The sequence below is a fragment of the Mesitornis unicolor genome, unplaced genomic scaffold, assembly GCF_000695765.1.
Source record: "Mesitornis unicolor isolate BGI_N332 unplaced genomic scaffold, ASM69576v1 scaffold8639, whole genome shotgun sequence".
Classification (NCBI taxonomy): Eukaryota; Metazoa; Chordata; class Aves; order Mesitornithiformes; family Mesitornithidae; genus Mesitornis; species Mesitornis unicolor.
In genome coordinates this window covers 16,099-26,577 of record NW_010206572.1, presented here as the reverse complement: position 1 = coordinate 26,577, position 10,479 = coordinate 16,099, and the positions used below count along the sequence as shown (strand labels likewise).

Below are 10,479 nucleotides of genomic sequence, written 5' to 3'. Positions count from 1 at the left end.
ATCCCTAACGTTCTGTGATTCTGTGAAAGTACTTTGCAGAGGTGAAAGCCAGAGGCAGACCTTGCTGCAGAGGGAGCTCTTTGGATACCTGCATCTGAGCTTCTCAAAGCTAAAGGGATTAGGGCTTGAAAAAAAGCTGCTTCAGATAAAGTGCCTGAGATTCATGCTTCTCTATTTCAGTGAAAGATAAATGGGACTCAGAAAATGGCTGGTGAGATTAAATTGGCATGTATATGTAACAAATGCTTGCAAAGCTAAAGTTGTCTGCAACTGGCTAACAACAGTTTTGACCTAGAAATTCTGTTTTAGAAAGGAATTCTTTCCTAGTGCCTTTTGGCTGGATGTACAGCTTGACAGATTTGATGATCCTTTTTGGACCTATATACAATAGGTCACAATAATTCCAGTTTGGGATTACAAACAGTGATGTGTATTTTGTTTTCAAGTGGCTCTCAAAGTTACAGCATGGAGGGATTTGGGGGCAAAAAGGGAGAAAAATAAATCTGTACAGTTGCAGACTTCAGTGGAAAGGGTCCAGGCTGCCAGGGAAGATGGGTGCTGAGGGTTTGGAGCATGAGAAAGGTTAAACTTATGCATTTTGGGGTAAAGACGTAAAAGGTGGAAAGAGAGAAGGAGAGCTGATAGTGTGTGTGCATGGGATTGCCTCTCTCTGTGTGCCCCCTTGTGCATATGGCAGCTGAATGCCCTGGGATCCCTCGCTCTTTGCTGCTGACCAGAGCTGGTGTGCACCAGAGTGACTGTTGGGCTGGTTCATGTCTAAGGTGGGCTTTTCTTTGAGTACCTACAAATATCAGGGACCCTTGCTGGAGTCTCTCATCTGGGTGTTGAGCAGATCCGATTCTGTCTAGCTTGTTGAAATGGGCAAGAACTGAATCTTGAGGTGGCCAGGTTATTTACTACTTCAGAAAGGCATTGGCACTTTTTTCTTCCTCAGTTGCCATTTCTAATTGTATTTGTCGCTGGCAAACACTTCGTGGCTTTGCAGAAAGTTAAGTTCCCGATTAGTGTCATTTATGACAGTGTCTCATGGGGATTGTGTTACTGGAAATAAAATCAAATTTCTTTAACCTGCTCTGAGCCTGTTTTCTGCTTCTGTTCTGCCATGCAGTCAGTGTGGTGTTTCTCTCGGGTGCTCAGAGCTGTAATAATGCTGTAGTCCTTCCATTGACTTAAAGCACGGATTTCTTTATAATTTTCTATTCCCCCTTTTCATTTGTTGAACAGAGCAGCACTTTCCTGAGGTGATGCTAGGAGAAGAATTTCTTAGCCTTAGTCTGGACCAGGTTTGCAGTTTAATATCAAGTGACAAGCTCACAGTCTCCTCTGAAGAAAAGGTACAGTAAATTTTATAGCAACAGTGAATGAAAGAATGCTGGAATGTTTCTAGATCTTACTTCGGGAACTGTTCTCATGTTATGCTCTGTAGGGGCCGTTTTCCTACAGAACTCATGTGGAAAGGAAAACTAAAAATAATGTGAATCCTTAAAACACATGAAAATGACCTTCACTTGGTTGTTCTTTGTAGGAAGTAATGATTCTCAGATCGATATCTCTTCCAAAAGCCCTGGGGGACAGAAACAAATACCTTCTCTCTCTGGAGAACTAGGACCCTCCCATCTGCTATTGGTATAAAGCTCATATTACCTGCCATAAAACCTCAAAAAAAGGTGAATTTCATTAGGCCAGGGAGGTGTATTGGCTTCTGTTGCACAAGCAAAGGAGGCCTGCAACCAGAAAGAAGGAAAGAAACATTTTTTTTCTAGCATCATCAGTGTTTTTAATGGAAGAGGGGGAAAAAAGGCACTGGTTCATGTTGTCTTATGGTTCAACCGTTCAGCACACCTTGTACAGCCTGAAGTCCTGGGAGGGAAGGTGACCAGTGGTTATGGCACTTGGTGAACACCAGGTCCAGCCCCTTTCTCTGGTGTGGGCTTCTTCCATGACTTGCAGCAGGTTTCTGAGGAGGCATATTGTGCCTCGAGTCTTTCAGCTCGCCTCCAAATTGTTGCTATGGGGAGATGGACACTTATGGAAGGCTACAGGAGAAGTTGAGGATTATGTGGCTCATCTCTTCAGGACCTCTGTTGAACGGCTGCATTTTGGTGGGATGAAGCTGGACCTGGGTGTGCTCGGTGCTGCTGCTCTGTACTGAGGTGCTCAGGCTCCGCATCCAGGTGTGTGCACCCATCTTGCTCAGCCCCTCTGAGCTGCAGACACGCGAGTGTTTGGGGGTAAAGCTTGCCAGAAAACCCACACCACGTGGGGTGTGAATGCAGCGATGCTTCATTCAGATCCCGAGCCAGCAAACTTGGAGGCTTTGGGAGTGCATTTCCACAAGCATGGGGCTAGCGTGGGTGTCTCGGTGGGGTGCTGCTCTGTGCCACACAGGCAGGGCCAAAAAGGGAAAAAACAAAAGGCATGAACTCACAGCAGAATCACTTCGTGTGAGCCAAGCAGCCTGCAAAGGGAAGTGCAAGTTTAGTAACCAATTTTTCCAGTCCTGTGCAGCATTGTTAAAAAGCTTTTCTTGGCCTTGTGCCCAGAGAAATCAAAGTGCTCCCCTCCCTCATCTGAGCCTTATACAATCAAAACCAGTATTTTTTAGCTTATTGTAAAAGTGGAGAATGCGAGGCAGTGGAAGGAAATGTAAGCATAAGCAAGTTCAAAACAACAGATACAAATAATAGGAGAGAAGCAGAGATTGGAACAGAAACATGAAATATGTGCCGGAGTCCAAAGAAGTGCTGAAAATTGAGGACAGGCTCATAGGCTGCTGTTTTGTATTAGCTTCATGACAGACAAGCAGTTTTCTTCCTATCTGCTAATGTGTGAGATGTATATGATATAAAAATATATATAAAAGTATTTGTGTGTGTATCTGTACATACATATCTGTGTGTATGCGTGTGCACATGTGATGAATAGATAGCTAGTTTTAAGCAATAAGATGTTGTAAGTAGGCAAATACTTCAAAAATCTGAGAGCTAAATTGTCTCAGCCAAATGTCACAAGAGGGTCCTGTTCCTGTGAGCCAGAGCATTGCCATCTCTGGGTCTTTGGGAGGTGTCAGAGCTGAGTCCTGCCAGGCCAGAAGGCAGCAGGGCTAGGGAGGGGTGCACTGCCCTGATAATGCTTCAGGGCATGCGTGCCCCAGCGCTTGTGTGTTCTCCCCTTCCTCTACCACCCCCCAACTAATACCCATTGGCCTAATAAAATGTATTCTTTATCTCCACAAATTTTGACATACTTATATCCCTAGGCCATCAGGACTACAAAAATTGTCTGCTATGACAGAAATCTATTTTAATTGTAAAATGGTGACATTATTTGAAGATTATCCCCATTATTCGAAGATTATCCTTCTTTCTCTCCGTCTCCCCTTTGTTGTTGCCAGCCTCTGCAGTTGCACAGGCCCTTTGGGCCTACGTCAAAGGTTTATTTTGGTCCCTGCCTGCTCTTTTTGGTATAGTTGAGTACTCTGAAGACAGTTTTATCAATGCTTTCTGTACCTGACCTAATTGGCTCTTTAACTACAACAGTGTATGCAATCAAGGTAAAACTAGAAAAAATATTTATTCACAAGTACTAATGTGTGTGAAATGGAGGGGCTTTCAGCCCTTGAGAAAGGGCTCCTGCCAACTCAGAACAGTGACAAAAGAAATTTTTTTAAAGGGTTGAGATTTTTGGATTGGGGATTTTACATAGAGGCCTGTAATTGACTTATCGTCTCATGCCGCTAACATGCGGTAGAAGCTGATGCACAGTTTGGCCCTCACTCCTGGGAGTATCTAACAACTAGATTTTTGGCTGAAGAGACTGGGAAAACATCTGGGCTTGCTCCTTGCTTAGGTAGCGTGCAGAAAGGGAATATTTCAGGCTTTGACTCTTCAACTCATAGAGTGGGAAATCTGCTTTTCCTGAGCTTGGGACTGCCCCTACAGCCAGGCAGGTGCCAGCCACTAACTAGCCCATGCCTGTGCTCTAAATAAAGCCATGCTGGGGAACTGCTTCGTTTCATCGCACCCCGGCAGTGGGTTGTGTGTGGCTGGAAAAGCCCAGCTCCTGGAGGAGCGGCAGCAGCTGCTCAGGGTCTGCAGTGATCACAGCATGTGGAGGGAGGGCATGGCAGACATGGCAACAGATGTGGCCTTTAAATAGAGATATTGCTGTCTTAGATTAAGATTTTTTCCCCTCTTCTCATAAAATTTGGAATCTGAGCCAATGGAAGATGCCAGAATCTGATTTTGTAAAAAATTTCTGTTATTTTTAGAGTAGGCACGGCAGGGTAGCGTCAATGTATGCCTAAATCAGGAGTGCTTTCCAGCACCGAGGAAGCAGTTTATTCCTTGTGCACGTTTGCTTTACCTTCCTTTAAGACTCGTTCAGTGTCTTCATGGTCTGTAGCTGGGTATGTCCCAGTCCTGTGACCTGTTCTATAGCTCAGCATTTGTGCAGAAGAGGTTAATGAAAAACATGTTTGTTGGCTAAACATTTGCTTTCTGCTCCTTCCTTGCTCATTTGCAGTTAAAAATCTGACAACAACCTAGTTTCTACTTTAAATGCCTTGTAGCAAAAGTGAAATTGTTTGCTTGTTTATTTTCATTTAAAAATACTTAGAGGTTCTGCAGTAGTTATTTTCCTCTGCGTTTTCTAGAGTTTGATTACACAGCTCCCTGTTGTGTTGCTTAAATCCTCATTGCAGTGTCCTGAATTCCAAACAGTTCAGCAAGAGCATTTGTTGGCATAGGAAATGAGGCTGGTGCTGTACAGCTTTTTTTAAGTACGGAGTTTAGCCTAAGAGGAGGAAACCCGTTTCCCTTCTGCCTCTCCTTTGAGAGAGGATGCTCCTGCTGGTGCCTTCCTACAAATCCATTTGCCAGCAACAACTGGGAGCTGTGAGATGATGCCCGCAGTTCTGGTTGATGTTGTTAAATTGGTGACCTTGGACCAGACAAAATGGTTTCTTGGGGAGTGATAAGGATAGAAAGAAAGAAAAAAAATTATTTGTGCAAATTGGCCTGACCGTTTGGTGAACCCTGGAGGGAAGTTGAAACCAAGGGCATGAGCCAAGTGTGCTGGGGCCAAGGGCCAGTGATGCTTTTTGGGGGAAGCACGAGACAGCCAGTGTCTGCAGGAGAGATCTGAGCTCAGCCCCCCACCAGTAACTGGGTTGTGAGAGCACTTGGGAAATTTTGTCTGTATATGTGAGCTGAGGGTCAGAATTTAATGCTGTTTCTGTGGGGAAATGCTACTGCAAGGATCCAGATCCTGCTGTGCAGCATTTGAGGCAGCACCAGTCCCTCTCCATGCCTTGCTGGGTGTTTCAGGAATCCTTTCCTGCTCCTGCTGACATTTTTAGGTCTTTCTTCTGGGAGGATGAGGCTCACAGTTATGTAAGCACATGCATATTCATGCCAGGAGCACACATAAGATGCTTCTGCCTGTGTCTGTTCACTGTGGAGGGCTCTGTGTGGCTCCTGCTGCATGGGCTTGTTTGTGCTCAGTTCGTCATGGAGTCGAAGTTGGGATGCTTATCCAAACCGGTTGGATCTGGGAGTAAAACTAGATTTTTAGTTCAGACCAGAAGTCCAGTGTGCCCTTGTTTCCCTGCAGAAATACCTGGGTATTTTTATTGGTGAAATGTGTGTGTGGCTGCAGACAGGTGTTTTCTGCCCGGGTGATGAACTTGTCCTGAAGACTTCTTGGCTTTTGAGGTGGGGGGGGTGGAAGTGGTGCAGTGATTAAATATGATGGTGAACATAGTGAGTTACTATGTGGCCAGACTCCTTCGAGAGGGGAGACCTCTGTTATCAGGAGTAATCGTTGCAGCTGATTTCATGAATAATGTCCAGTGCAAATGTCAGCAGGGTAATTAAGTTTCCTGGCTGCCTTCCAGTGCTAATGTCCAAGAGGTAGATGATTGTCCTGGACACATGCTTGGCTTGGAGAGCGATACAGCACATCTAGATGTGAAGTTGTTTATTAACATGCGTGGTCAGCTCACTTCTTTGCTACCGTGGAGCTTGTGCTCCATGCACAGTCATCACTTTTCCTTCTGTTTGATGGAGATCTTGCACCTCCTTCCTGCTGTGTTGTAAAATCACAATGCTTCTGATTTTGGGTAGGTGACTGTGCAAGCCTGTTCTCTCTTCTCTGTTTAATTGTACTTTATTTGTATAGGTCTTTGAAGCGGTTATCTCTTGGATAAATTATGAGAAGGAATCTCGCTTGGAGCACATGGCTAAATTGATGGAGCATGTTCGCCTACCCCTTTTGCCCAGAGATTATCTTGTACAGGTTAGTCTGCAAATAAATCATCAGTACTTGCACTCAAGCTGCTGGTAGCTCCTTAATCAATGGCTTTGCTGTTTGTGTCAGAGATGGGTAATTTGGCATGTCACTGAGTCTGTAAACAGAGAAATAAAAGGAAAAACTGGGTGGACCCTGAAATCAGTGTGTGTGTGCAGAAACCTTCATGTAAATGTGACCTCAGCAGTGCTGAGCATGGAGCTCCTACTCCTCTTTGTGAAAGCATTTAAAAGTTAATATCTTGGAATGTTTCACCCTGAAAATAGAGGGAGCACTGCTACTCTTGAGTGATATTGTAAGAAGGTGAGGAGCTTGGATATTACTGTATGTGTTTCTTTGGGAAGAGCTGGAAGTTTGTGTTTGTCTTCTGCATATTTTTTTTTTTACATTGGCTCTTTGAAAGAGAAATTCCAGGTTTCATGTTCTTTCTACAAAGCTCCTTGTGACCTGTGCCACAAAGTACTTCAGTTTAAATGATCTTTCATGTGTGTATGTCTTCTCAGACAGTTGAAGAAGAAGCTTTAATCAAGAATAACAATACCTGTAAAGATTTCCTTATTGAGGCCATGAAATATCATTTGCTTCCTCTGGATCAAAGGCAACTGATAAAGAATCCCAGAACAAAGCCGAGGACTCCCGTCAGCCTGCCAAAGGTAAGCAGAGTTTGTCACTTTTTGTCACCTCACATCATATTACTGGTAGCGTTTTCTGTCTTTGAAAGGAGCTTGTGTACTTCTTATTAACTCCATGATTGTCCTTGGAAGTGTTTTACTCCCTCTTCTGGTATTGCCTGTGCCTACCACGGATATTTAATTGAGTTTGCTAACCTTAAATAAACCCTTAGGAGAAGTAATATCTTTGCTCCCAGGGGCAAGGGTCTGCTCTTGACATGTTTTGTCCACCACAAGTGGTTTTGTGGACAGCTGCTGCTCCCGGAGCTGTGGCTTGACCATCACTGACCCGTGAAGAAACAGCGGCTGCAGGCAGCTGCCTGTACTGCTCCGGGGGCTGGCTGAGGCCTCTGTGGGCTTGTAGCGCTGTGCTGGAGCCCTGCTGAGGAGAGTTGCAGTCGGTGTCTTTCCTTTTCCCGTATCCATAATCAGAAGCCAGGAAAGGAGGAAGCAACGGCACCCAGACCTGTGGACAGGAAGTCTGAAGCAAACTGCAGTAGACTCAAAGCAGCTACTGAATAAATATTCCTTGTTACTCCCTGCATTTATCCTGCAGGTGTGTGGTGCTCTGGCCACCACTTCATTAGTGAAGCAAAAAAATGATGACAGAAGCTATTTTTCCCATTCCCCGGAGATGAACGCAGTTTGTCATGATGTCTCCCAACAGACTGTCGCTGAAGTTATTAATAAACATTTCAGAGATTGTAAGGTATCAAGCCCACAGTGTATTCATTTTCTAAACACAAATCATAGGGAGCTTGGTCTGTGTGTCTGATGTATGAGATCTGAATCAATGGACGAATCAATGGGCTGAGGCCAACTGTATGAGGTTCAACAAGGCCAAGTGCCGGGTCCTGCACTTCGGTCACAATAACCCCATGCAGCGCTACAGGCTTGGGGATGAGTGGCTGGAGCTGCCAGGCAGAAAAGGACCTGGGGGTGTTGGTGGACAGCAGAATGACCATGAGCCAGCAATGTGCCCTTGCGGCCAAGAAGGCCGATGGCATCCTGGGGTGTATCAGAAGGGGTGTGGTTGTAGGTCGAGAGAGGTTCTCCTTCCCCTCTACTCTGCCCTGGTGAGACTGCATTTGGAATATTGTGTTCAGTTCTGGGCCCCTCAGTTCAGAGACAGGGAATTGCTTGAAAGAGTCCAGTGCAGGGCCACAAAGATGATTAAGGGAGTGGAGCATCTCCCTTATGAGGAGTGGCTGAGGGAGCTGGGTCTCTTTAGTTTGGAGAAGAGGAGACTGAGGGGAGACCTCATTAATGTTTATGAATTTGTAAAGGGCGACTGTCAGGAGGAAGGAGCCAGGCTCTTCTCAGTGATGTCCAATGACAGGACAAGGGGCAATGGGAGCAAGCTGGAGCATAGGAGGTTCAACCTGAGCTTGAGGTTCAACCTGGCCCAGGCTGCCCAGAGAGGTTGTGGAGTCTTCTTCTCTGGAGCCATTCAAAACCTGTCTGGACGCGTTCCTGTGTGACCTGGTCCAGGTGATCTTGCTTTAGCAGGGGGGTTGGACTGGATGATCTTTCGAGGTCCCTTCCAACTCCTGATATTCTGTGATATCTGTGCATTTCAGATGTGTGGATATTGGACCGTCCATTGAGAAATTGTGGTTCTGCAGAGTGTGTTGGCATGTAGTGCCTTTCTGCCTGCTGTCACCGAGATGTTGGTAGAACATAACTTTGGGGGTATTGTGAAGGGCTGATGTGACCCTTGTTCAAGGACTCAAGAAGTTAAAGCTAAAATGAACAGTGAACTCACGAGTTCAGAGGTTCTCAACATTGTCTATAGCATGACCTATGTGAATGCAGACCCAAATCTTCTGCAGGTCTCTCCTCCGTTCTTTTTAACTGTAAAGAAAGGGGAGAAGGTGATGATCTTCCAGAAATCCTCTTACTGAGAAACTTTCATTTGGTCTGTTGGCCTCTCTGAAGAGGGATTACTGTCTGCTGTGAAATCTCTTAATTCTGTAATCGTGTGAAGCTCTGCAGCTTTCCATGGAAGACTGTTATACAACTAGTAACCAGGCTGCTAATTTAGACTGTTTGCTTTCTAGTGTCACATTGTCGTCTTTGTAGATCAAACAATCCACTGTTTTTGTACTCTTCAAATTCTTTAAATTGTTTTCTAGCTCTGTGCTTTTAAAGCAACCATGATTGGAGTTGAGTTTATTAACCGGGTGACCTCAGTGACAATCTTATCCCCTCAGCTACTTACAGCTGCCTTGCAGAGGCTCAAGCCTGTTTCCCATCTACTCTTTGACTATATTTGAAGCCTTGTTATCTTGCTTCCAGCTCCTTGGCCTTGTAAAAATCAGATTGTCTCGGGTAGTGTTTACTCCTTCTGATTCCCTGTGATAGGGGAGCAAAACCTCACTCTTGATAGTTGTGGAGGGTCGAAGGAAATGTGTTCAGAACAAAGTGCAGGTTGAGTTGTTTGTAGCTGCAGGTAGTTTGGACGCTGCCTGTGTGTGTGTTGCTGCTGTGTTGGTCTGCAGCGCCCAGCTGAGGCTTAGCAGTGATGAACAGCCCTTGAGAGTCTTCTCACTTTTCCACCAGCATCCACTGCTCGCTGTTGCTGGGAGTGAAGTCTGGGGCTGCACAGACCTTTAGCCTCACCTTGCAGACTGGTTCTCATGCTCCTGAGATTGCCCTTGATCACCTTCACATAGATCTTCCCTATCTGTAGGGAATTTAGAGTTTAATGACCGGATTTGCATCAGTACATGTTGCAGCCAAAAGCCTTAATGAAGCTGGGAAATCACTTCCTTCAGCAGCCCAGCACCCCAGGTCATAATAGTCCTGGTGATTTCCCCAAGTGTCATCTTCCCTGCAGGTGGCAACACAGCTGTCAGGTTTTATTTGCTAAGTGGCATTGATTATTTTTAGCACCACCATGGAGATAATGACTGAACAGTGGGCTGGCTCTGGAAATGATGCTGGGATCATCTTCTCTTAAAAATACTTCTGCAGTGAGTCTTGAGTATACTGTGGTGCAAAGCGATATTGTGTTTCATGGGGAAACGGGGCAGGTTGCCCACCTCAGAAACGGAAAGGAATCGTTAATGATGCTGCCATATTTAGCGTGCATTAAATTAGAGATAACTTCCCCCCCTTCCCTGCAGAGGTCTTTAGTGGGCCACATTGTGCCGATGGTTTCTTTGCAGAGAGCAGCTGCCCAGGCTAGTGTCTGAGGTTTTCTAGCTCTCATCTTCCCTCTGCAGGTGATGATTGTGGTGGGCGGACAAGCGCCCAAAGCCATTCGCAGTGTGGAGTGCTATGATTTTGAGGAGGAACGGTGGGATCAGGTTGCTGAGCTTCCCTCCCGGAGATGCAGAGCAGGTAACGGGAACACTTGCTGTAACCATTTTTGTTTTCCCAGTGGAGCTCCTCAGGGCTGGATGGATGTTCTCAGTTGTCCCTTTGGCCTTCCTCTGTGCCCCTGGCCTCATGCAGCTCTTTGTTTTTGCCATTC

General features: G+C 45.6%; 1 protein-coding gene across 1 annotated transcript in view; it reads left to right on the top strand.

Moving 5' to 3' along the window:
* Window positions 1-1,245: 1,245 nt before the first annotated feature.
* The window catches only part of KLHL3 (kelch-like family member 3), a gene marked incomplete at its 5' end in the record, with an annotated part of 18,554 nt that continues 9,320 nt past the window's right edge, over window positions 1,246-10,479 (top strand). Inside the window, 4 exons of the mRNA XM_010191815.1 lie at window positions 1,246-1,355; window positions 6,202-6,318; window positions 6,834-6,983; window positions 10,229-10,346. Of these exons, the coding sequence (XP_010190117.1) occupies window positions 1,246-1,355; window positions 6,202-6,318; window positions 6,834-6,983; window positions 10,229-10,346 (495 nt within the window). The remainder of the gene's footprint in view (window positions 1,356-6,201; window positions 6,319-6,833; window positions 6,984-10,228; window positions 10,347-10,479) is intronic.